This window comes from Uloborus diversus, chromosome 9 (genome assembly GCF_026930045.1).
Source record: "Uloborus diversus isolate 005 chromosome 9, Udiv.v.3.1, whole genome shotgun sequence".
NCBI lineage: Eukaryota > Metazoa > Arthropoda > Arachnida > Araneae > Uloboridae > Uloborus > Uloborus diversus.
In genome coordinates, this window is record NC_072739.1 from 134078221 (window position 1) to 134105755 (window position 27535).

The 27535-nt window shown below is 36.0% G+C and overlaps 1 protein-coding gene and 1 non-coding gene across 2 annotated transcripts; both read left to right on the top strand.

Annotated features, from left to right (window-relative positions):
- The first annotated feature begins 1497 nt into the window (after positions 1-1497).
- LOC129229438 (protein quick-to-court-like) lies at positions 1498-27428 on the top strand. Its single transcript, XM_054863747.1, has 7 exons — positions 1498-1545; positions 6062-6336; positions 7958-8206; positions 9209-9675; positions 11120-11254; positions 21165-21479; positions 27226-27428. Exons 1-7 carry the CDS (start codon positions 1527-1529, stop codon positions 27254-27256), a joined length of 1491 nt encoding a protein of 496 aa, XP_054719722.1. The 5' UTR covers positions 1498-1526; the 3' UTR covers positions 27257-27428.
- LOC129230776 (U6 spliceosomal RNA) lies at positions 12316-12426 on the top strand. Its single transcript, XR_008581178.1, has one exon. It is a non-coding gene; the product is annotated as a U6 spliceosomal RNA (small nuclear RNA).
- Positions 27429-27535: the final 107 nt, after the last annotated feature.

Consider the following 27535-nt stretch of genomic DNA (forward strand, 5'->3'; position numbering starts at 1 on the left):
CGTGACAGGACTTAGTCAAGATAATTTGAGTTATTTATTGACCAGTTAAAGAAAAAAGTTAAATATATTTATTTAAAATCTTTGAAGTATTTTTTTAATGCCTTTAAGAGTTAAAAATTATTATTAAAGTTCAAAATTCATTTTTTATGTCCATTGTCTGTGGTGAAGAACAAATGAAAAATAACTTTAAATTGTGAAAGTATTTAAATTAATTATTTTTTTAAAAAACTTCTCAGAAAATTTAAAAAACCCAAAAGTGGGCTAAATAATGTGTTTTTTTTTTTTAAAAACCCATTGGGTCCAATCTGGCCAACCCTGATAAAATGTGAGCTAATGACTGAAAAGATATCTGTCAAAAAAATTCGACTTTTGTCGGATGTAAATCCATAAGCTCACATTTTGTAGCAATCGAAGAAGTAAACTGTCTCCAGAAAATGTCGAGAGATTAGTTTTTGCATCATAATTTAAAAAACAGTAATTTTGATTACTAAAATATTTTGATAGCATCTTTTCCTTTTTTCCTCGAAGTATTTCTTTACCTAAAGCCACAACCTTTTTCTTACTATTAAAAATGACTTAATTTTACTTCTCTGTATTGTTATCATTATTTAAATTTACAAAACCATGGTTTTAAAAATTCTCAATCTAACGTAAGTTTTCAAGTGATTAGGAATACATTGGGATATGATTAAAAGAGTTTTGTTATGAGTCTTATTTTATGAATATAGCAATTGTGAATGATTGGAGTATATTATATGCTTGCACTTTTTTTATTAATTGTAAAATCTGTCTTGAACAGTATTTATTTTTTTTACAATTAGTCGGTATTGTCGAGTATCTGATCAAAATGTGACCGAGTACCGAGTATTCGGCAAATTGGCCGATTAGGCCGAGTACCGAGTAGTTACCGAGCACTCGGTACGTCTCTATTTAAATGAGTTAGTAATTGTAATTTTAGTAAGGTTAATGTAATGTGTCATAAAATTAAAGAAAAATTGAAAAGCAATGAAGTCAAATTTAACATCTGAGGGTTAACATTAAAATTACTTTGTTCTTACGTTGAAATATCTTTGAATGCGATAATGTTAGTAAGTAACAGCTTGAACCACTATTATACTATGGTACTACACTATAACTTTAATACATTTTATAAAAAATCTACATTCGTTTACCAATTGTCGAATGTTTGAGCTTGTTAACTGTTCAATGTCGAATAGTAAAGTATTCGGCCGAACCGAATATTCGGTTTGTCTGCAGAATATGCAGTATACCGAATACTACCAGAATATTCGGTGCATCTTTAATGCTATGGGTTTAATTGTCCGTGCAAATATTTGTTGTGAGTTTTCAAAAGCATTGCAAAACAGAATGTCCAATGAGAGATTGAATGAACTTCAAAATCGTAGAAGTTTTGCTTTAAGTGGATTAAGTAAAGGTGTATGGCATGTAATGCAATTAGAGTTCTATCTTTCCAACCGCACGTCAGAAGGGCGGCGCCCTCGACCGGGGCTGTCAACGCCCTGAAGATGCCCTTCTGGAATTATGGTGAGTTTTTCTCCCGTAGCAGAGACTGTGACCAAATGATTCTTGTTTAAATATGTTTAACGCGTCACGTTCGTGAATGAACTTGCCTTGTAGTCGTTGTAGTGACCTTTTCTGCTAACGTAACTATCGAAGTTGAGGCAAAGCTATTCATTTAAGTGGTTGAAGTATTTCGTGTCATTAATTAATTGATATTGCCATTTACTGGATTTGGCACGGTCCCTGTTTGAAAAAGATAATTTTAGAATCTTGTAAGTGAAGTCATTCCATTTTATCCCACTCGCGTAGAAGTCATTCATTGAATTATGTTTAAAAATTCTCTTGTTCGTAATTTGCGTTATTTACAACAAATAAAGTAATTAATAAATGAATAATTAAAAAAAAATGATTTGTTGAATTAGTCAAATTAAAGCTTTCGCAATCAAGGATTACTGTGAGACGAAAGAAGTTCCCTCCAGGCCAGGCCTTTTCTTATCATAGTGTGACTACATTGCTCCTAGTGTAGACGAAGTTTTATTTCGGGAGCTTCTTCGGGAGGAGAGGGGAGCTACCTTCGAAAATCCATGAAGACTTTCGATGGTGATGACCATTAAGAAGGAATGAAAGGTGGAGAGAGTGAAGCTTTCTAATCTTGAAGCAAGTATCTGAAGTCAAGTGATTTCAAAGTAAAGTGTTGGAAGAAATCAGGTTTCGTTTCACGTAAAACGTGTCTCTCATTCGTCGTAGTTGAACCACGTGACTTGGGATCTTTGCCTCAGCGTTTCCTAAGCCAATGATTGGACTTGCTCCCTACAGTACTCCAGTAAGTGAGGTGCAAATCCAACCTGCCCTTTCCCGGGGCCATCGTGAAGTCAGTCGGTTTCCCTCTTTCTACCGGGCCTGCTTCAAGATTTAATTGCGCAATCCACGTGATCCCATACTTTTAAGCGCTTCATCCCTTCTCTTCAAACTTACAATTCGATATGGAGCACGAAAGTCTTAAAACTTCAGTATCTTCAGTTGATTTTGACATATACACAGCAAACAATAGTTCTCATACATATTTCATTGAAAAAAGATCAGAAAGCAATATAAATAGTGCAATGGTATTTTTGATTATCATACATTTAAGTATTTAACATATGTACTTTTTATGTTTTGAATTGTAATTATTCTTTTAAATTTTAATTGAGTGCGACAAAAATGCTGTAAGTTCAGATTACTGCCGTCAAAACTTAAATAAAGAAAACAGATTATTCATTACATTTTTGAAATTTGTGAGATACAATAATCTGAAAATAAATCTTTTGGTAGTTGATTAGTTTAAATTTGGTGTTTAAAATGACCAACTTCGAAAATTCTCAGACCTTTTAAAATTTATTAGCATTTTAGAAGTAAGATCCTGATTTTACAAAATTTCGTCTTTTTGCTTATGATTATGTTAATCTTATTTGGTCGAAATAATCTGAAAATTTCAACCAGAACGTTCAAGAATAGAGTAAAATTCAGTGAGAAATTTTTTTTTCAAATAAGACATAACACATTTCGAGAGTACACACTTTATTTACAAACATAAAAAATAGCATAAAACAGCTTTAAAATTGAACAAATTCAGTGATAATCTGTTACTAACGATGTGACAAAACTAATAAGCACAAAAGTTACTAATGTACCCATAAGCTACAAACTAAGGGTTTGTGTTCTCAAGTTTTCAAAAATTTGAAGATTAAAAAACAATAACAATGATCGTAAAAATGTAAGTTCAGAGGAGTTTGAACATAATTCCCCAACACATTTATTAATTGCAATAATGGTTGTTTATGTGAATTCCAGCCAAGTTTCAAATGAAATCTGAGATATAACTGCCTCTTTAACTATTTTATGGAAAAAAAAAATTCATGAGAAATTAGAAATGTAATCACATGAGGTTTCTAATTAACCAATTCAAATCCTTAATATGACACTTGAGACAGTCACTATGATACTTGAAAGTTGTTAAGAATGAAATTCGTATTTTTGTCTTTAAAGTACTTTTAAGTTTTTAATAGCAAACACTTGGATGAAATTATTTGCGATACACAGTACATTGTTTGAAAAATTATGCTGTGTAAACCTGTTGGCTTATTATGATTATATATTTAATAAATATATAACCATTGTATGTGTTCATATTTCATAGTAAACTCAGAAAAATTAGAAAACGCATTTTGATCAGTTTAAAATATTTGATATCTATTAGGACTTTATTTTTATGAATATATTTCAAAATCACCCCCTATCGATTTCGTACATTCAGCACAGTACTTTAAAACTATTGAAACTGAAAAGGTCTATTTAAACATACTTGTGCTTTAATGTATACTATTTACACATCGTGTCACACAGGTACCTTTTTTAAAATCTTTCCGCATAAAATTAGTTGAAATAAATTCAATTAGACTCATCTTTAAAAATGACCTAAATCTTACATTTTCAAACATATTAACCTTTAGAACTGTCAATTTTTATTGTTAACTTTCTTTTTTGTCAACGAAAATTAACTAAATCACAACATTAATTTGATTAACAAATGATAATAATCAGAATTCTGAACGATTTTTAGTACATGTAAATGTAGTCACTTTTTTGTGATTCAGACTTAACTTAAATTGCTCTTTTATTAACAGGCAGATACCCTCACACGTTTTTTACGAAATATAGAATAAATAAATTAAATAATACTATAAAAAGAAAAATATTACTTACTCAATTTTTAAGGCATTATCTCCTGTTAGAATTTTGAATTTTCTAATTCTCATCCAAGTCTGCATGTCTGTAACGGACAGCAAACTCGACTCGAACTAAATGCTCTTTGTAAGCAAACGCCGTTCTGTCGATAGCCGCTGGCCGTAGGGTTGGGGACCATGGGATCACTTGGATGACTCATCCCAGGAATTTGCTCGCTTGAAGCAGGCCCGGTAGAAAGAGGGAAACCGACTGACTTCACGATGGCCTCGCCTTTCCTCTAACCGTATTAAAAATTGCCTGAAATTGCGATTTTTTGCGTAAATTTAGCAATTTTCTCCAAGTGTAGGCTCTTATCCCCTCTTTTTTTTCTTTTGCAAGTATATAGAATTTAATTACGTCGTTTTTTTCTTTAATTAAATTTCTAGTTATATTTTAAACCCCTTTAACAGTTTAATGTATATGCTATTTCACAGCGAAGGGCGGCAAAAGGAGGAACCGCCCCGAGCGGCAAACATTGTAGCTACGCCACGGTTGCGTGTTCGAGTTAAATTCTTTTTTCTACAAGGGAGCAGGATTTTCCTTTTGCATTTGCAATACGGATTTTATTTTAAAACACTTTCTTTCTAGGTGGAGTTGAATGATCATTTTGTATAAATTGCGTTGCATATTTGAGTTAATTTTTTTTTTTCTAGGTGGAGTTGAATGATCATTTTGTGTAAATTGCGTTGTGTATTTAAGTTATTATTTTTTTTCCACGTAGGACAGGATTTTCCGTTTGTTCTAGATTAATGTATTTTTTTGATTGCGTTCTTTTTCTTGGAAGGAAAGGGGAGAGAAAGCGGGGTTTTCGTTTAAACGTTTTAGTTAAAAAGATCGGATCGCTAACTGATGATTGGAGTTCGCTTCGCTCGCTAATCGACTGTTTTCCGGTAGCTTGGTCGCTTGGCGAGATAGGCGATAAACAATGATTTTGGTGGATTATTTGACATTTTAAGGGGGGGGGGCAACTGTTAATGTAATTTCATACTTTTTATTTCTTTTGAGAAATATCTTAAATTGCAAAAGAACTTTTACTGTTTTTTTTCCAATGGTGTGTGTAATATAATTTTCATGTATTCAAGTTAAATTCTTTAAATTCTTAGCGCGACCCTCGCCGTGTGAGTACAACTAGTATACACATATTTATGCCATTTTCGTGTATGCCTTGTCGCTAAGGTGTCTATATCTCAACTACTACTTATAATTCTCTGAGGAAAGCTCGCGCATTCGCAAGCAGGTACCAATCGAAAAAGCAGATATTTCTGCATGTGATGAGATTTGCTGGTAACTTCCGAGAAATGCAGAACTTTTTAAAATAAAATTTCAAATACAAATCTAAATCTTTTCTGCGACTCGCAGTTAGTAATTAGGAAATTTAAAGCAGATGATACGCCTATGGTAAAGAGGAGATGAAATCGAAGTCGCAATTATGAGATACATTAAGATCACTACAAGTCTTATTACTTATATAGCGGATGCAGGATACACAGACAAGAAAAAACGTGGTTGCACTATAGATGTAGTTTCAGGACATAGTATAGTTTTATTACCTTCTTTTCGTGTTTTTCATATTATCTAGAAAAAAATTGAATAGATTTAAATTTTATTACTGATAATTAAATATATTTCAACTTGATGTGTTCTTTCCCGTGGGATTTATCTTAAAATGATTGGCGGCCCTCATCGACGAGGGAGGGGGGGGGGAAGTAAAATTCGCAATTTAACATTTCTGTTAGCGAAGCGTTTCTAAGTAATTTCTTGTCTCTCTTTGCAGAGTTGGTGATGACTGAACCCGACGAATTGCGCACCCCTTCCTCGACCCTCCCGCGGCGCCGATGCCGCATCCCACGCCTCAGCCGCTCCACTTCGGACGCGGCGCCCCGGCCCAAGTCTTCGGGCGGCGGAGACTTGCCGCCCTGGGAGCAGGGGCGGCGCCTGCCCTCCCTCGACGGAGACCTGGGCTCTGCGGCCGGATCCGTCCCCTTCTCACTCGACGACGACGGCAGCTCGGTCAAGAGCTTTGGTAGCTTCATGAGCTATGCCTCACAGGTAAAAAATTTTTATTTTGAAATTGCTCTTTCCAGTTTAAACTACTAGTGGGAAACCATATCTCGTTTGTCGTATGCAGAGGTCGCAGCGTTCCCCTTTCCCCCATTTTTTAAGAAAAACTCCTTTATTTCCTCTCAACCCTTACTTTTCAAGAGTGGGCTTTTCTTTTTCTTTCCTTTGATTATTTCTTTCACCCGTTTTATTATGTATCCCCCCTCCTGATCTTATAGTTTCGTTTTTAATTGCCCTAGATGTTATCTTCTCAACAACTTCAATTCACATCGTGTACCTCGTTCATCGCTTTTATTTTGATAATTGATCAATCGCTTACTTTTTGCAAACATGGCATGAAGGTCGCGAAAAATTGCTTCCCGCGTTAGAGATTTCAATCCTTTTGCATCTGGTATGTATTTTAATATTTTGGGCAGTGGGAAGTTGTTCCAACTTATGTTACCGAAGATTTATTTTTTTAGTTTTTTATTTTAACAATTAATTATTTACTATATTTTTTGTGAACATGCTAACATTGAACACGTACGTCGCGAGTTATATCATCCAGTGTTTGAGATTTCAATTTTATTGCATCTTGTAAATACATTGGACCGTGGGAAGTTATTTTTTGCGCATTTTACCGAATATTAGCTTAATTCATGTTTTATTTTTATGTTATATTTATTAACTAATGAAATAATTTACGTTTTGGAAGCATTCAAACGCCAACATTATATGCGTCTTTTTCGAATGAGATTTCAATCCTTTTGCATCTTGTAAGTTTCTTTCCTTTTCTTTTTTTTTTTTTTTCTTTTCTTTTTGAGCAATCACGATTGCTTATTGTTCTCATTTGATTGTGATGATGCTACTCCTCTTGCGAGAACCGTCTCTAGGTTGCGTCCATATACTATACACACACACGCCTACACACACTCATGCCTGCGCACAGACACAAATACATATGCCTACATACACACACACACACACACACACACCACCGCCAAAAATTCAAATTAAGATAATTTTTTTGAGCAATCACGATTGCTTATTGTTCTCACTTGACTGTTTTTGGCGTTCCTATGATTTTGTTTTCCCCCCGCCTCCCTCTGCGCCTTCCCCCCGCCACCGTCGACCGACCCGTCCCGACGCTGCTGCTCTAGCGATAACTGTTTCCAGGTTGCGTCCATATCCTGAATGCACACTCATACATACACACCTACACACGTACGCATATATACATACACTTTAACACACACACATACACATACCAACACACTCATGCCTGCATACAGACACAAACACACACGCCTACACACATACATACACACACGCCTACACACATATACATGCACATATATGCATACATACACACACACACTCGTGATACACACACATGCATACACACACGCGTACACACACATGCCTACACGCATACATACACACACATACATACAATCGTGGTTGCGAAAAGCATAATTTGAATTCAAAATGTCAAAATTCAAATAATTTTTCTCTTTTTTTTGATGGTTTTCAATCTTACTAATTAATAAATCATATTTTTTTTAAATATATATTTGCCTCCGAATTTCGGGTGTTGGATATTAACGTTTCTCCTTTCTCCCTCGTTCAGGCGACGACAGAGGCTTCCGCGGCGTCCCGGCCCGTGTCCCGGTGCCACTACGGCAAGCGGTACATCTTGCACTGCGAGCGGCATCTAGCCCGGCCGGAGGAATACCTGACGCCGACGCAGCGGCGAGAGCGAGAGATCCGGCAGCTCAAGTCGGCGCTCGCCCGGCAGGTACGACGCTGCGAAGAGAAAGAGCTCGAGGTCGAGAGGCTCAAGGCAGAGGTGCGGACGCTGCAAGACGCGATCACACAGGTAAGGAGTGATCCCTTCTGTGGGTGTAAAATGCTAAAACCTTAAAGAACTAGTCGCCTTAAGTGGTACTGAGGGGGAGTTTATGATGGTCACTATTAATAATAAAATCTCAATAGGTATCGATCGAAACAGCAGAGTTGAAGGGTGCTTTTCGATGCATCAATACACTGGCCACCAAAAGTTAAGGCACGACATGTCTTTCAAAGTTCATCCACATATATATAAAAGCAAGTTCACTGATCGAGTAACGCTCCTGACGTCACCAACAATGAAACTTGTGCCACGGCATTTGATAATATTTTTTGGTAATGTTTGACATGCAAGGAAATGCTTTATTTTGTCATGACTGAACTGGATCCGGTATCTTAATTGTTTCACTGGCAAGACTCAGTTTCGGAGAATGAAGAAACGAAAAAGTGGTCAACTATGAGCGCTATCTACTGGAGTTTAGGGTTCATCCACTGGAATTGGGTTAAAATTTCAACTTTCAAAATATCACCAAACAGCCAATGTCTTCGTTCAAGTGATGAATCAATTTTCACCGTCATACCATGACAGGCGATTTTTCTAGTCATAATAAGAAATGGCAGTAGCAATAAAAGTTTTTTTTTTTTTTTCTCAACGAATGATTATAACAAATTTCAATAAACCTAATGCAAAAACCATAGCTATCACATTTATTTTGTAGAAATTTTACTTACGTCCCTTTGCTTTTAGCTGTCTTATATAATAAAAGAAAGGAGTCTTTTTTTATTTTTGCATTTAGCTAGGGGTTTAACTCACTTTCCACTACGTAATTCGTGGAAAGTGTCAGCGTTTTATCTCCTTCATTTTTGCTGAAACTTAAAAATAAGTTAAAGCTCTTAAAACAGAGCAGGCAGGCGCGGGAAAATGCTTTACAAAGCAGACAACAAGTTAGACAATACTCACTGTAAAGCACATTGAATGTATGTGTATTGTTATATTTATTTTTCGTAATGTTGGTGTTTGCTTTCCTCCCAGATACAGGATGGGAAGCACAACCTGATGAACTCGTCGCAAGAGAGCGACCCCTTGGACAGCATCATCGCCAAGAACTCGGCCTCGGAGATTAGCTTCGAGAGCCACGACGGCGGGGACCAAACCTCCCCTAGCAACGACGACAGCGGCATCGTGTCCATCAGTCCGAGGGACAGTTCCGAGTTCGGAGAGCTGCAGACGATGACCGCGGAGAAGGCGGTCTGCACCTCCCCCATCCCAGACGATTCTGAGAGGGCCTCCTCTGACAGGAGGCCCTCGACAGAATGTGGGTCGCAGGGTGACACGGGCTCACCTGGACTATCGCCTGAGCTGGATAGGTTCTTCGGCGCCTACAAGCTGGAACTCGAGAACCTCAAGGCGCAGCACCACGAACATTACCAGGACCTGAAGGAGAGATTCACGGAGAGAGTGGATGATCTGCTACAAAAACTCACCGATGCCAACACCAGGTGAGTACCTACCTCCAAACATTTCAAAACAGGGGTACATGTTTTCCGTTTACGTGACGGAAAGCCGTCTTTGAAAAATATTGGAAGACGAAAGGTGGAATGAAAATAAAATAGAAACTTTCGCCTAGGTCAATTAATCATGTTGCCTGCGGATTCATTTTAGGGTTGCTCGAAAATTGTTACATTTTTCCGCATCTCAAAGCCTGAGCCATCTTCAGCCAAGTGCAGAATGAACGAAGCTGTCCAGTAGAATACTCCTACGAACTGTCAATAGTTTTTTTTTAGCAAAGTATTTTTAATATAGACATTTTATTTTCACCAAACGCATATGCTGTAGAGGATGGGGTACACTTAAGATATTTTCAACTGGAATCTTGAACTGGTCTCCCAACTTGCAGCCGTGTTTCAAAACGCAATCATGTTTGTTTGTTTATTGCACCAAGACAATGATTGAATGCCTATATATAGTTTCATTCATTGTCGCAATTACAGTCTCAATTTCCTTGTTAATTCATTGCTGCATCTATTTGGAGCAATGATGTAGTTCATCTGCCCACTTTTTAATTTCCAAACTCTCATGGCCACGTTTCCAATAAGCCTACTGTTTAATCCTCTTTGTCTCTAACCACTTACCTAAAATGTTTTAGAACAGAGCCAGTCGAGTACCTGGAACCAGAAGTCGTCTCAATAATTTCGTCGATAGAACTGTCGAGCCCAGAGCAACCAGGTTTTCAGGCTGAGTGATTCAGATCATATGGTGTCTTCCGCCAGTTAAACGTCAGGCGCTTGAATCAAAGTTCTAAAAGAATATTTGCACGTGGTCGTCTGCTCAAGTAACCGCGTATAACCAGAAGTGTTCGGTATGCACCAAACGCTTCGGAACATCCACCGAAATTGGAACGACCGGACACTAGTTACTAACAACTAGATTTCAAGCCAAACTTTCCCATTAAGAAAAATATGCATGCTTCAACACTCAAATTTATGATTGAAAGCTAGATAATGATAAAACATTCTCTATATGACTTGAGCCTCGCTTTTCTTAGTTTGTGGAGTCTTTTTCTTGGAATAATTGAAAACTACAGGAATACATAAACTGTCCTTTCTGACCCAAAAAAGGTATTTTATGCTTTTGAGTGCATTATAATAAGTGCTTAGTATTTAAAAAAAAAATCTTTATTACTTACTTTTTTCAACAAAACGGTTTAAACACTTGGTGGTTTATTGAAATTTTTTAACTTTTCAATTTACAAAGTTTGAACAGAACAACGTTTGTCGGGTCCTCTCGTATCCGTATATTTTGTTTATTATTGTGATGTGTGTTTTTCAACATTTTTCAAAAGCGAGAGGGCAACTATCTGCCCCCTACCTGAAAATGGCATGTCTGTCTCGTACTGGAATGACGATTTTCTTGAAATATCGTCATTGTGTCTGTCCTCCCCAGGTACCTGGAGCTGCGTCCTCTGTTCGAGCGTGCCCAGGACAAGATCGAGCACATCGAGACCCAGCTGAGCGAGGTGCAGAGGGACATGGAGAGCCAGGAGGAGTACCACAGCCAGATGTACCTCAAGATGTACAGGTGGAAGAATGCGCTCAGGGCGTGCGTTTGCGTCTCGGTGGCGGGAATCGCGCTCAAGCACCTCAGTCCCCACCTCGGGGAATACCTGTCGCCCTCCCTGGCCAACTGGATCGAATTCAGGCCCCACAACTGACATGCAAAAACGTTCTTAGCTCCCGCTTCGCGTTAGGGCTGCAACATACCAACAGTCAGTGGTTCCCAAACTTTTTTGTGTTTGCTCTTTTTTGGAACTGATTTTCCCATACGGCGTCCTTCCTTAAGTTAATTATAACTAACAGACAAACATAAACAGAACACCTGTATTGTACAGCACTAATTAGCACTGAAGAAAGCTGCGAAATATTGAAAAAGTTTCATAATTGACATGTTTCTAACTATTTATAAAGGAAAATGGCTACTCGTGAAGACTTCACTGCTCTGAGAAGCACTGTTTGGGAATCACTGTCTTAGGTTCTTTTTTATTAAATGCAATTTTCTTAAGAACGTGTACACTTCTGGGAGGTTTAGACTGGTAAAAAGCACACACAACAATATAGGAGCTGAAAGGCATTTGGCATTGCTCTGTGTAGGGGGCACATAACGTATCTTCCGTTACAGTGAGCATTTTCAAATTCTAGATCCATATCTGCCAACTCAGAATCACCAATTACTTCCTCTGCATCTAATGCTGAGTTTCTTGTACGGAGGTTTTACCTGTTTTACAACCCCCTCTTAGGCAAGCGTACTGAATTGTTTTTTCCCCTCATCTGGCCACTTACAAGTGACAACTGTTTCACACAGGCCGCAACAGAAAAGGTGAAAATAAATGTGCGTTATAAAAGTATCTTTCTTAACGCCATTGGTTTCATCTAAAAAATGGTCCTTTTCTGTGTCAAACTTAATTTATCATGGCGTTTTAAGCTTTTGACTGCCTTTATCTCCTCACACCTTATTTCTTAGCTTGCAAGCTTAGAAAGACCAAGGCTGCCGAGTTCACAATTTTAGAGAGCCTGACTGCCTTTATTTTTATCCAATATCTCCCTATCTTTTAGCGTGATGCCTAGGATTAGCCAGAAAGTAAGGAGTACCCACTCCAACTGTTCATATACTCAAAAGTGAAACGATACAGAAAAGGTTGGCGTGATCCCCTGTGCAAGGATGACACGCAAAATCGTCAAGCTATCCACATGTTGAAAATTTGTCAATAACTGCTGTCGTCACCGCAGACCTTTATGATATGGAAGGGGCAGCCGCGAATCCCTCTCAATTTGTCAAGTGACCCAGAGTGTTTAGACAAGTGACAAAGACCTTTCAGCTTCGACTAATCGGTTGTGACAGAAAAGAAGTGCCAGAGCATTTGCCGCTTTCCCTGGTAGCTCTTAGTTCAGAGTTTGGTTCTTTAGGTCTAGCATGAGATATGTTTGTCTTCTACCGTCTCCGTCTCCTTGCAAATCGATACGATGCCTGGAGACGACAGAAAGTATATTAGATACAAAATGAAGAAATCATCATTGGTATGTCCTAGTTAAGATTAAAATTTATTGCCTCATTTGGCGGAATTACAAATGTATGTTTTCGTTAATGTAGCCTAAATTTACTTTATTTCAAAAGAAAGTCAATCTTGATTCTAGAACTTGCTTAATGGAGCAGGAATGAACAAGTGCCAAATGTTTCTGCATGTAAGCTCCGGTGAAAAGAAAATAACTTTTTTTGAATTTAAGTCGATCCAGTTTGCTAGGAAGAAATCTTGTTTCTTTTCTTTCCTATTAATTTAGTAGATAAATAATGTTTTCTGCCTTTGGTGACGAATTTCTAGTCAAGTCGGATCCTAAGCAATGTGATAATTTTTGCAACTACAAAATGACATCCTTTTATAGGTGACTCAAAGTGTATGTTTCCTATGGCTAGACTTTATAAACCACCAATACATTGTGTAATAATATTTATAGAACAATGGAACATATCTTGATGGGAAATTTCAACCCTTTACTTTTAGAGCTTTAAGTGTTTCAGTTCATCCTTGAATATGGTTTTTCGTAAAGGCGAAGTTGTGATTTTTGAAACGCTAGTCATAACATGTGATTCCAGTAGATAGTCTATTTAATATCCGTATACTGTTTTGCATATCCGTAATGCGAAGAAATTGTTTGCCAGATTATCAATTGTTTCTCCCGTTCAAAGGAACCTCGATTTACAGAAGTGTTGATCTTTTTTTTTTGTAACTTTATGGTTTGTGTTTTCTGTTTCTGCTAACAGTTTGACAAAGAATGCTTTCGCAGAATTTTAATTTCATTTTATTCCATTCATAAAAGACAGCTACAAAATCTTGTTTACAAAAAACTGGCATATTGGTAGGACGCCATCATAGCAAAAACTTATTGCCAAGCTGCGGTGGCGTAACTATGGATTAATCCCCCCCCCCCTCCCGATGATGACCCACCCCACAACCAGGGGCTGGCTCACTTTAGCTGGCTCCACCCTTGAACCTAAAAGTTGTTGACTCCAATTCGTAGAATCGAGGTTCCTGGATGATTGGTTTGATTTGTTTGCGTTTTTTTCGAGCTTAATTAATTGTTATCATTGCACATCGCAGTTTCCAAAATCAGCTAGTATTCAAAGCAATTAGATTCTTTTCTAGAAGACATGTGTGAGGCTTAAAAAGAATTATATCAGAATAAAATGGATCTTCCAATTTCTATCAACAACTGAATGAAAATGTTCTATTTGTGATTGTAACTGTGATTTAATCAGCTGTGAGATTAAAAAAAAAAGTGTATGAATACGATTTGACATCATTAGAAATAAAAAAGGTAGAAATACTGTCTGGTAATTTTATTGCTCTTTAAATTTTTGATATTTAATGTGACCTACTCATAAATCAGAGCACCCCCATCGTTGAGTATTGCATGGATGAAGTTACTGGATAGCTAATTTTTCATTTACATTGCACGCCTTTTGTAGTTTCTTTGGTTTATTAATGTAGTATTATTTTGCTTTTTGCTTATTTCATGATAACTGTTTCTATGTTGAATCATTCTAATAGTGGCAGACTAACATTCATTAGTGGCCGCCGTCTATATAAATCTCGTTTGTTCTAAACAATTTTGGTTCAATAAAGCGGCTAGTTCAATAAAGCTGGATTTTGTTCTGTTTTTGACGATTTGATCCATTAAAACGACAGATTCAATTTTCCGTATTAGTTCCTTTATTAACATGATAGAATGGATCAGCCTTCGATAACTGTCCCCTGTACCCCCTTTTTTCTTTCAATACTACTACCTGTTTCAATATCTTGTGAAAAGAACGTCACGTAGAACCTTAATATAATCTTTATATGTATTTATAAGTTAGCAGTTACAAAGTAGATAATCACATAACTTTTATTTATCCGTTTTAGAGGATCTAGAAATTAAGAATAATCTTCGACATACGTCCCCAGAGAAGTGGCATTCTATTCTAAGGTTGACATTTGCAAAATGGAACAGTTGATAATCGGAGGGTGCAAGGTCTGGCGAGTACGATAAGAGGAAAGCAACTCATACAGCATCAGGGCAATGGTAGAACACTCTAATGGTTAGGGACTCGCCGAAAACCGCGGAGCTGGGCTTAGAAAATTCTTTCGCACCCATTATATTCTTAAGACCTTGCACTCTTCCGATTCGCTTATTTCTATCTTTGAGGAAAAAAAATGTTGGCATTTATAAACTAAAAAATGATGACGGTGTGAAAACAGCGCTAATGCTTGAGTCCTTCGAGTCCAAAGAGCTCAAAAATGGGATTTTCTAATCGCTGTCACGAAGACATAAGCAACGGTGGAAATCATATTGAAAATAAAATGTGGTTAAATGTAGTGAAAATTGCACCATTTTCTTCTTCTTCGCAACATAACGTTCCGGTACGCCTAAAATTTCAAGACTAAACTTTTTGCAATACTGATCTGATGGTTATTTCTGCAAATTATCTGAAATATTTTTGTGCACGACACTCAGCTTGGCAAATGGTTTTTATCAAACATATGGAAGTATCATGAAATGAATTTTCTGCGTAGGAATATTTATTATATAGCTCACAGTTCCAGTCAATTTATATATATATATATATATATATATATATATATATATATATATATATATATATATATATATATATATATATATATATATATAAACCAACCTTGAAATGGAATAAAAATAGGATAGAATTTTTTTTAATCAGAATTTTTTTTTTATCGGACAGAATTTACAAGCAATTTTGAAAACTCATATATTTTTAAAAACTGAGGTCACAAAACTTAAGTTAGTCTGTCACTGAATGTGTTTATTACTTAATGTTTGTCTGCATGTGTGTTATTCATTTTTGTTTAGTTTTGTATTATTTAAACAAGGAAAGTGAAACTTGCTTTTTGGAAAACTGAAAACTCGCTGGCCGCTATGCGTTTCTGCTTATGATTATTTGTAACGTTCCCAACAAGAAATATGCAGAAAATCCAATATTTTTTCAACATAGTACTATTACTTAATTGCACGAAATTTATAACATTTTTGCGCTGTAAATTCACCTTATACTTGAACCCTAAGTAAACTTATCGCTAATAAAGCGCACATTTCTTTTTTTTTTTTTTTTTTCAGTTCCGTAAAAGTTTACGGATGTGTATGTTTTTTTCCCCAGATTCATATTTGAATGGAATTATTTGATTGAATTAGTCTTTCCCCCTGAAATGCATCGTAAAGTGTACCAGTTGATTTCCTTCTTATCAGATACGATGAAGTAGAATTCGTGAATTCGATATTTTTGCATCAGAAACCGATATGTAGGAGACATAAACTCACCTTAGCACATTCCCAAAAGTGTGTTCTAAGAAAACATTTATGAATCTGATCGCTTTAACCCTTTGAAGGGCGGTGGTTGTGTTTCGAAACCACCCATTTATTAAATTATTTTTCCTCTTTTTTCCGAAATTTTGGAATCAAAATCACTCTCGAGTCCTTTCAACTTCAATGAACAACATTAGATGGTATTAGTATAAAAGTATCTTTTTCTGTTCTCTCAATTTCTGGTTGAACTCAAAAATATGATTTTCTTTCGGATTTGAAATTTTTAATTAGCAATAAAAGTAAACCATTTTTCTTCATTTTCCCTGAGGTACTTTATCATATTGTTCTAAAATATTTAGTTCATTTTTGCGTGCATAAACACGTTTTTTTTCCTAGGGGATGGTGTGGTCAAATGGGGGCACTACCCCCTGCGAAAGAAATTTATAAAAAAAGTTGTTCGACTGAAAAATCTGTCTAGATGACCAAGTAAACCTACTTAAAGTTTTTTTTTTTTTTCATTAAGTTTCTCAAAAATTAATGACTTGCCCCACAAAGGGCGCTTTAAACTTGCCGCATACCTCTAAAAGAAGATTCGCACGATACGCATGTGGCTCTGTGGCAAAATCGAATTCTGAAAGCACATTCTGCAATTTCGTGTCAAAATTTCTTTGGAATGTTCGACACCCTGTTCTCGTGCAGCTTTATTGGTAAAAACCGCAAATTTAAAGACCTTATTTTTTATGATGACTTTTATTTTCTGGACAGATAACCACAAATCATCTGAACATTCCCTTTAAACCTTGGCTGAAACGAACAAGGATGTTTAGTAAGGGTTCATGCACATAATTTGATTTGGGGGTAACAGGTTTACCAGATTTAGGCGGCATCAGTCCTAAAACAAAGATTTTAGCCCAAGTGTTTTCAAAAATGTTTGACGATAGTCCTATCAAAGTGCTAAAGATTGCAATAAAATTAGTTTCCTACGTAATCTACTACTATAAATTATTTATTTCGTGCTCTGTAGGCATCTTTTATTCCCACAATTTTGTCTTATTTTATGAATTTCTATTTTCTCACGAGTTACATGATGTGGATTTCGGGCACATAACACACACCAGATTTTCTATCTTTTTTTGTTTTATGTAACATCACTTGTTTCCCAGCGTTTCCATGTGTTTTTTTCTTTCACTTTTTTTCTTCTGTCTTTCATACTTCTTTTTATCTTTCAGTTTTCTTTCTCCTCTTCCGTATTTTGTCTTTACTTCTTTTCATTTCGTTTTCTCTTCCAGAGGCCAGGAGAAAAGCCCTGATTTACACGAGACGTTATTTGTAGTCTTTTTCTGCGTCGAAAAGTTGTCTTTCGTGCTGCCATCTGGTGATAGGTTAACAAGTTAACTTCTTATTTATTAACGCTGGTTGCAAATTTAACGAAAAAAATATTGACTAAAATTTTGCTATAACAATTTTTCGAATACAAAAGTGGTCAATTAAGAAAGACAGCTTTTCATTTTTCTTTCAGCGAAGAGCGGAGGAATTCTGTTGAACAGAAATCAATAAAATTTGCTGGCTGTACAAGTTCGTTCGAGAATTTTATAAGTCATTACAAAATTAATGTAAAAAATCTGACATAAAATATAGTAATAAAGATCATTTCGAGAATCTAAAAGAGGTGTAGTAAATGAATTAAAGCTTTAAAGCAAAATTTCGTTGTTTTTAGCAAAAAAAGGGGGGGGGAATTAACGAAATTTAAAAGTAATGAAAGTGGAAGTTTCTGAACTTATTTTTTTGCCTTTTCATTTACTTTTATAATAAATCATAATCAATTTTAATAATATATAATTAAAATTGCCAATCTTGATATGTTAGTACTCATGCATCTATAAACTGTTTAAACCACTCCAGGAGAAAAATACTTCTCACCACTGTTTCTCCCTCTCTCCTTTTCCAACTTTTCGTCTTTGCTATTTTTCTCCCCTTCTATTTCCATCTTTTCTCTTTCATCCCTACTTTTATTTCATCTTCTCGCCATCTCTCCTCTAGTACACATTGTCTTTGACGTTTTCCCCTTTTCTATGTTTCACCTTTCCCTTCCTCCTACTTTCCATCTTTCTCTCATTCAATATTTCATTTTTCTAGTATGGTTTAAATATTTCTTTCACTTTTTGATATTCTCTTACTTTCCTTTGCTTCTACCTATTCATCTTTGACATTTTCCCTCTTCTACGTTTCATCTTTTACCTTTTCCTTTTATTTCATTTTTTCTACTCTACAAACCTATTCATCTTCGACATTTTTCCCTCTTCCAACAATCATCTGAGACATTTTTCCTCTTTTTTGTCCCATCTTTTCCCCCTTCCAAGTATTCAAATTTTCCTCTTCTATTTTCCTTCTTTTTCTTTTTTCCTTCCAAACACTCATTTTTCCTCTTCTATGTTCCATCTTTTTATCTCCCCCCCCCACTTCCAAATATTCATCTTTGACATTTATTCCCTCTTCTACGGTTTTTCTTCCCTTTCATTCCATTTTCTACATTTCTACTCCTCCACCTATTATCTTTGATATTCTCTAACGACACTTCTATGTTTCATCTTTTTCTTTCTTCTAGTTTTCATCTTTCTCCTCTTCTAGTTTCTATCTTTCTCCTCTTCTAGTTTTCATCTTTCTCCTCTTCTACTTGTCGCCTTTGAATTCCCCTCCCCCCTCCCTCTATTTTCCATTGTTTTCCTCTTCTACCAATCATCCTTCATTTTTTTTCTTTTATGTTTTATCTTTCCTTCATTCAATTTCTTAAATTTTTCTTCTACTTATCCATATTTGTCATTTTTCCTCTTCTATGCTTTGTCGTTTACCTTTTCATTTAATTTCATCTTCAACTCCTCTTCTACTTATGATCTTTGACATTTTTATTTTATGTTTCATCTTTCTCTTTTTCTTTTAATTTTATATTATCCCTTCCACCAATCGATCTTTGCCATTTCCCCTCTTCTAATGTTTCATCGTTCGCCTTTTTAAATTTTATCTTTCGTCCTCTTTTACCTGCCATCTTGGACATTGTTCATCTTCTATGTGTCATCTTTTACGTCTTCTTTTTACTTCATTTTTCCTCATCTATAAACTTATTCATCTTCGACATTGGTTCCTCTTCTGTGTTTCATATCCCACTTCCTTCCATTTTCTCTCTTCTACCAATCATCTTAAGACATTTTTCCTCTTCTATGTTCCATCTTTCCTATACCTTTTATTTTATTTTCTCTCATCTTCTACCTATTCATTTTTGGCATTTGTTTCTTACATCTTTCTCTGCATTCTACTTTCCAATTTTTCACCTCTTCTAACAACATCTTTGACAGTTTTCTTTTCTATGTTTCATCTTTACCTTCTTTCTACTTCTCCATCTTTCTCTTTTTCTCTCTATCATAAACATTCCTTGACCTTTCTATGTTTAATCTCTTCCTTTCTTCTATTTTTCCATCTTTTTCCTTTTCAACCTAAAGTCTTTAAATCCCCTCCTCCTTTTCTGTATTTCATTTTTCCCATCTTCTCTTCTACGAATCATCCTTCCTTTCCTCCCTTTTCTGTTTCATTTTTCACTTCCTTCTGTTTTACATCGTTCTCTTCTTCTACCTCTATAATCCTTCACTCTTTCTCTTCTCTTTCTTTCTACAAGTATAGTCCATCTTCCTCTTAATTCTTCCTACCATCTTTCTTCTGTTTCACCCCTTCACTTCTTTTTCATCTTCTCTCTTCTCCTACCTATCAATGTTTGACATTTTTCCTCATCTATGTTCCTTTTCCTTCGATTTGCCGTCTTTTTGTTCCATCTATCCATACTTCATTTTTCCTCTTCTATGTTTCACCTTTTTCCTTTTCTTTCACCCTTTTTTTTGTCTACCTATTCATTTTGAGATTCTCCCCCCCCCCCTTCCACGTTTCATCTTTCTCTTCCATCTTTTTCCTGTTCTATCGTCTCCCTTTATAATTGCTCTGTACGTCACTAAACGCGAAAAATCACCATAAAACTTCCGGGCAACATCTTTGGTGTTAGTGAAACCTGTGTATAACAATGCTGTCTATAACGATAAACCTGTCTGTAACGATATTTTCTTTGATCCCAGTAAAATGTCAGCATAAATAATCAAGCTGTCTATAACTATAACTATTTATTTATTTAGGTCCCAACAGTATCGTTGTACGCAGGTTTTACTGTATCTCAATCTACCGTTCTATATCTACCAATCTATGGTCGTGGCAAATCTAACCTGGCAGCATTGTGAAGGTTACTCAAATCCTAATCACAGCCTTACGACGCTTCCAGGTTAGGTTTACCCCAGCTATAGTTTCCCACAGAGTTCGTCAGAAAAATGTATACACACTTTAAGAAATGAAAAGTATTAGTCATTCAAGATATCTTTCAGCCACTTGGGATAATTTTGAGCCTCTTTTCTATCCTTTAATTTATTTGGCTTAAGCCTAGAAGTCCTAGTGATGCTGGCAATGTCATCAAATAAAATTTTTGCTCTTTATGATTTTAAAATATACTATATCCGAACTGGCTCCTAGATACCCTGAATGACTATACATATGTGTTAATTTTACATTGAAAGACTTATCACACATGTTGTAAACCCGTCAATCATCTCATGGTTACGTTAAATCTTCAAAATGTTGACACATAACGGAACGACGAGCGGTCGCCGCAACTATTTCTGTCAATGTTGCGTGTTTCGTTGTTTCAGCACCCACTCGTCATTCCGCTATGTTTCTAGCCGCCAGCGGCCAACATTTTGAACATTTAAAGTTGCCATGTGCTAAACTGTAGGTTGTGCAGCATGTGTGATAAGTAGTTAAATGTAAAATAAACACATGAGTAATCCTTTTCGTTTCCTGAAAGTGTGTATCAATTTTTTTCTGACGGATTTTGTAGTTACTTAACAGATGGCGCCACTGAAATTGTTACGTAAGTGGCGCCACCTGTTGCGTAACTAGAGCGGTAGATCGCATACATCGGGAGAATACTGACTCGTCTTCGAGCTCGAGAGCGCAGCGGCTTCAGTTTTCGTCCCGGAAGGCAAGTTTCGCCCGTTCCTTCGTGTCGCATGACCCCCCTCTCCCTCTAGGAAGGGCCAGGCCTCTGCGCGTCAGGAGGAGGACGAGGCGCTGGACTTCTCCGGGCGGGCCCCCCGCCGGGCGACCGTGCCGGACCTGCTCCGGCAGCTGCAGGCGCTCGAGCACGAGCTGGACGCCACGCGGCAGCTGGTGCGCGAGGCGGGCGGGGACCGGCAGGCCGAGTACACGCTGCGCTTCCTCAAGGACGCCGTCTTCTACTTCCTCACCAAGAAGGACAAGGAGCACCTCAAGGCCATCCAGAGCATCCTGGGATTCACGGACGCCGAGAGGATGGCCGTGGCCAAGGCCATCAAGCACAGGAGGCTGTGAGTGACGTCTATAAGTATGTCCCTGTCTCTTTCTCTCTCCTCTCCCCTCTTTTGGACCAGAAAGAGATAGACGAGGCAAGTCCGACCACGTATCGCGTGGAAAATTGGCAAGTGGCCAAAACCGAATACTTTGGCCTCAAAAAGTTAAGGTTCAACCTGTTTTTCGAAGTTCACCATGAAAAAATGGCAGTAAGAATAAAATGCATAGTTTGCATTAATGATAATAACGAACTTAAAAACCATTTATAAAACGAGCTGGTGTGCATCACATGACTTCCTTTTACTCCAATTTAATGTCATTTCCCCATCACTGGCAATTTTAATGTGATCAATAATTTACTCTCTAAATATCACCAACAGTGGCCAAATTAAAATAGATTTAAGAAAAAAAAATCGCCAAATTTGTCGCCAAGTTGGCGACCAAGAGACTGGCAATATATCGCCAAGTGACCGCCAAATTATAACACCACTTGAGTTAACATCGAAATTAACAATGATTTCCCCCCGAAAAGGGGCAAAATACCCCTTTAGAATCACCTGAATGCAACCAAAAGGGGAGGTGCATAACTAGACCCCACTAGGAGTCGACGTACCAAATTTCAACTTTCTAGGACATACCGTTCTTGAGTTATGCGACATACATACGCACATACAGACGTCACGAGAAAACTCGCTGTAATAAAACTCGGGAATCGTCAAAATGGATATTTCGCATGTCTATACGTTCTTACGCACTTATCCTATGGTCGAGTCGAAAAAAAACTCAACATTCATACGGGGGTGAGTAAAATGGAAATTAAGGTCGATTTTTGAGTGAAAATTTTTTCGCGAGTACAATACTTCCTTTTTTTGTAAAAGGAAGTAAAAACGATATCTGCCACTTTTATATCATAGAAAAGAACATATCTTTATGAGTGAGAAAAAAAATATGCAAATATCAAGCTTCAAGAATGGACTTTTTAGCAAAAATTGCTTTTTTTTGCTATAAATCGTTTTTGCAATACACTGATACAAATTGCTATGACGCATTCAATAAAAAAAACTATATAATGCACATACCCTCCAAATTTTTTGTTTCTACATTCATTCATTTGCAAATTAGACGCAAAAAACTGGTTGTACCTTAACTTTTTGAGGCCAGGGTAAAAATCATTGCGGCAGATATGACTTGTTACACCATATTATTCTTCTGAAATTCGCGAAGTGGGTTTATGAAAATAGTGTTTTTAAAAGAATGTTCACCCTCCAGGAATAAAACGTTCTTTTATTGAAGTAATTAAAAGGATGTAATTTGTAATGTGATTAAAAACTTGTGATGTAGAAGCTGGTATCCCTGACAGCTAATGAAGGCAGCCAGTCGCTTTCACCTAAAAACCAAATATTTAAGTATGGTCTAATGGGTGGCAGCGAGAGCAGATTTATTTCAGCAGAAGAATCATTCGTTATTTAGTTGAACGATCCGTAACAGCTTCAAAAAGCTCGGGTTTCCTGCAGAAATGTCAAAGATGTTTAGCTCTTCTAATTTGTAAAAATAAGTAGTAAAACCAATTAGAAAAACTATTTTCTACCATATTCTTAGGAGTTTGCATCGGCTTCAGGTAATCTTGAAGAGAAAACTCGGTCCTTATAAACACACAGCAGTTTTGTTCATAGATATTATCTTTACACTTGCTCATTTTCCCAACTATCACAATCGTGATACTTAAATATCTTTAAATGACCTGGTCGCAACGGCAGATACTTCGGAATAAGTTAGTGCTATTCAAAGCACAGCTCAAGTCATGTAGGCCTCGCAGGTTTTAGCATCTGACTAAAAGCTAATTCGAGTCATTTGAGCCATATTTAAAACCTCGGTTCTTGGCTTTCACCCGCATAAAATGTTTCAGAAACATCTAGAAACGTGAATTTACTTGAATATTCTAGTAAATCTAGTTATCCAATTGGGTTCGAAGTGCTGCCAAACTTGAGGTTCTTGATGATTTCTTGTCAAATATAACTCTAAAAATGATGACAGTTGGACTATATTTCGCCAACTTATCGACAATATAGAACAAACCATGCTAAGAAAAGAGCTGTTGGAAAAATTATGATTAGAGACGCTCCTTCTCCATCCTCCTGAAACCTTGCGATGCTCCCCCCAACACGAAGCGTCAAGTTGTAAGCAGAGAATTCAGAAAGTGAGCAAATTGGAATGGAACAAAAAATAACTTTTATGTACCTGCCAAATTTGTAACAATGTACACAACATAAAGCTCATATTTTTGTTACTGTTAGTGTTTTTCAACGTTCAGAAAGAAGAGATTGGGAAAAACAGTCAAGTGGTGAGGGGAGAGGGAATGCGTATTGCAGTTCCGAACTTGCAATAAGAATTGAATAGAATGACTTGTCTATCTCTTAATGGTCTAAGTTTTTCCTTTCTGGTGGCTATATCGGTACCAATGATGTCACAGTGAAGGATAAGAGCCTCAAATCTGCACCAAAATCTAAACACATTTGTCAATCTAACTGCCTTACGTACTTAAATTTTTTGCATTGTTGCCATGTTTGGTCATTTGCAACATGGAAGTAGACAAGACGATTAATAGCCTAAGTTTCCGAAAACAGAATTGGTTGTTTGTCTCAATGCAAACTATTCAAAATAACAAATGGCAAAAAGTTATGGGTTTTTTTTAAATTATTTTTTTGAAAGAGAAATTTTATCTGTATTTGATCCTTATTGCCTCGGAGGCTTTGTTATAAGCTGAAACCATTTCATCTAAAATGAAGGTTCCTGCTGACTTCTCATTTATTTATTTATTTTTTTAAATAAATCAGAAATCTATTTTAACTTGAATTTTCCATGTACAAAAAAAGTATTGAATGACTATATTTTAAAATGTGTGAAGTCCTATTCATCTATTTTTTTCATGAAAGTTGTAAAAACTGCCCCATCTCCCCTCCAGTTTGTGTTTCAAAACTTGGTGACAGTTGTGGCCACTAAGTTTTTGGAGTCTAGTGGCCACTGGCCACTTAGAAGATTTCCAAGTCTTGACCTTTACTATGAAGTTGCTGTACTTCCGAGTGCAAGAAGTAATCGTGTTTTTTTTTTTTTTTTTTTTAATCTTCAATATGTTCTTATGCATTTTAAGGCAATGCATTTTCAATACATGTAGGATATGTATAAAGGAATATTTTTAAAAAGGGTTGCAGTTTTATTAAATCAAACAGTAATCATGTTTTTTTTTTAAATTTTCAATATGTACCTACGTAATGATGCTTTTTTAATGTAAAATATTTTTATCTAATACTTGGTTGTAGTTTTGTTGAAAATCTAACATGAAAATTCAGAAATGCATTGTAATGGTGCTTAGAACTTATAGAAGCTTACGGTACAGAAGGAAGGTTTAGCACAGGCCACGATTTGGTGCTCCTATTTTAACCCTCATTGCTCCTATTTTTTCCCTTAAGTGCTCCTATTTTTTTTATCTTGATGTTGGCAGCTATGCCATTGAAAACTCTGTGACATCAAAATTAGATTTCGATGATGTGATCGACACATTTGCCTTTGTTAAAGCAAAAGCCTTTTTAAAGCTTAATGTCAGAATTAGTTTTTTTTTTTTTGCTATTTTTGCAGTTTTAAAATGTTTTTTAATTCATTTTCACCTTAAGGTAAGGCAATTTTAACTATGATTAGTACGGTGACTATCAAGTGTTTGGTATTCAAATCCCAGGTTTTTGCAGTAATGTGTAGGTTTCTAGTATAAAACATTGACTTTGAAATTGTGCTGATTTTCACATGAGGGGGGCACCAATTTTTACTCAGGACCTGGGCACCAGTTTGTCTTGATCGGGCCCTGGCTGTATGAAAAAAAAAAGCCAGAAAAACGTTAGCCTTCGTTCTGGTTCAGAGTAGTAACAACAAAGAAGTTTATCACTGTGATATCATTTGCTGGTGCCACTTCTCTTTTCTGGAATTCAATGTTAAGTTCATTTCACTTCAAATATTTTTTTCTAGTAAAATACTCCTGCTGCACACAGGGTCAGGTACAGACTCATTTTGGGGGGAGGGGGGTCATGCTGAAAAAAATGACACCTCTCCTCCCCTAAGAACGAACCTACGGTTTTGGGTATGAAAAATTTCTGAAATTGCTTGGGTCCTTGTGTGTCAGTAAAAAGCACCATATTGGCTAAGAATAAGGCACCAAAAAGGGCAGCAACGTTACTAATTAATTTTATAAGCGATGAAAAGAAGTATTATTTCTCAAACATTAACTTTTAAAAATAATGAGTTGAAAAGTTTGCTCAAATCATCAACATTTCATTCAAAGTGTTTGAACACAATGTGAGCAGATAATATTGCTGACGTTTTAGAGGGGGCGGAGGGTCATGACCTTGTACCCGCCCCTGAGTGCACAGTTCTCGGGAAGCTTCATAATTTTGATGGAAAGAAATATGGATGAAAAATCCAATGCAAAAATGCTTTTCATGAGCAAATACTTCTTTAACTGAATTGTTCCTTTCAAATATCATACTCTTCCACACCGTTAACCAGTGACATTAAAAAGCAAAGAGTTACCAGTCGTTCAACCACACAATAGAGTAATAATGAAAAAAAAAATAAATATGCAGCAATCGAAAAAGCACAGTAATACATGCTGTTGGGCGAATAAATTGTTTGCCCTTGTGATTGAAATATGAGGTCTTTAAGTCTTTGTGAGAAATGAAAAACAACTTTCACATGCTTTGCAGATGGATGCCTGCTGCACGTAGGCAGTGAAATTGTGGGGGTAACTTCAAATCTCACCAAGTTTTTAAATTTGGCCCTTTTCTTTAAATATCGACCGACTTTAAGACCTTTTATTTTGAGGCAAATTCAAGGCAAATCAATTGAGGCAAGGGCAAATCATTTTTGAGTAAAAAAATCTGTCTCAAGATGCTCTTTCGATAGCTACCTATTACAACTGTTTTCATTATTATATCATTCGTGTGGTTCCCCGTTTAGCAAATTTTTGAGTCTTTGACTAGTGCAGGTGACCCCTATCGTCATCAAATGCCTTTCTTTCCTTTAGTTGAGTAATGAGTGTCATTATATAGTTTAAAGTTCATTGAAATAATAAAGTTGATTGTAGTAAAAATGTAATTATGTTTATTTAAAGCACCGCGTGACTTGTTTGACATCCACTACTGTATGTGGTTTCTCAAACACGTCAACCAATCAAGGTTTCGAAGGAGAAAATACACCCGCTACAGACATAATTTTCAATTTTTTAGATGTTACTTTTCTTTAATTTTTAGAGATTAAAATTGAAAAAGTTTTTAAAAAAAATTGTGGATTTAACTCCATGAATTTTGCTTATATCAAATTTAATGTTTAAAATACAATTCACAGCTAAAAGAGAAAAGTGAAAGAATTTTAGACCACTTTTCTTTCTTTTTACCATGCTTCAAACAACAAATTTACTGAATCTTACCAAATGTTTCAACTTTCATTTTGAAACGCATTATTCTACTATTCACATGTAATTTTTAAGTTCAGCATTTTATTTTTAAAAAAATCTTGATGCTGGATTATAGTAAGTTTTGTGACTGATCAAAAGGCGGTTTAGATAACCATTTAAATGAAAACAAATATTGTTCTTAAATACAATAAATGAATATTATTTTAACATTTCTAAATGACTTTTTTTTTTCAAAAAAAGCATTGTTTTATTATTAATGTGACAATTTTAAATATTGTTGCATAATGAGTTGTTTTTACTTCCAGATTCTGTTCACCTTTTAAGCTTAAAAAATGACAAAGTTGAGCCTCTTCGAGACTGAGTTTGGAAAGGAAATTGACAAAATAGTTAGGTCTTTTTTGTATCATATTTCAAATCAACTTTCCTTTCCTTATTGTGATCATGTGGCATCCATTCCTTTTTTGAAAAGATCTACCAAAACGTGAAAGACTGAATGTTATGGATCAGACAAGTTATTTAAACACTATTTTTAGTAGACCTAGTGTCATAATGAAGTGCTAGATCTATTGTCGAGCTATTGTGCAATTAGTTTTGAATAGTGCTAGGTTTTTATTG

What these genes read in the sequence shown, in the direction of transcription:
- LOC129229438 (XM_054863747.1), top strand. An exon ending in TGCAAGACGCGATCACACAG is followed by an intron (nt 8,207 to 9,208) that starts GTAAGGAGTGAT and finishes CTTTCCTCCCAG; the next exon opens with ATACAGGATGGGAAGCACAA. An exon ending in ATGTACCTCAAGATGTACAG is followed by an intron (nt 11,255 to 21,164) that starts GTGGAAGAATGC and finishes CTCTCCCTCTAG; the next exon opens with GAAGGGCCAGGCCTCTGCGC.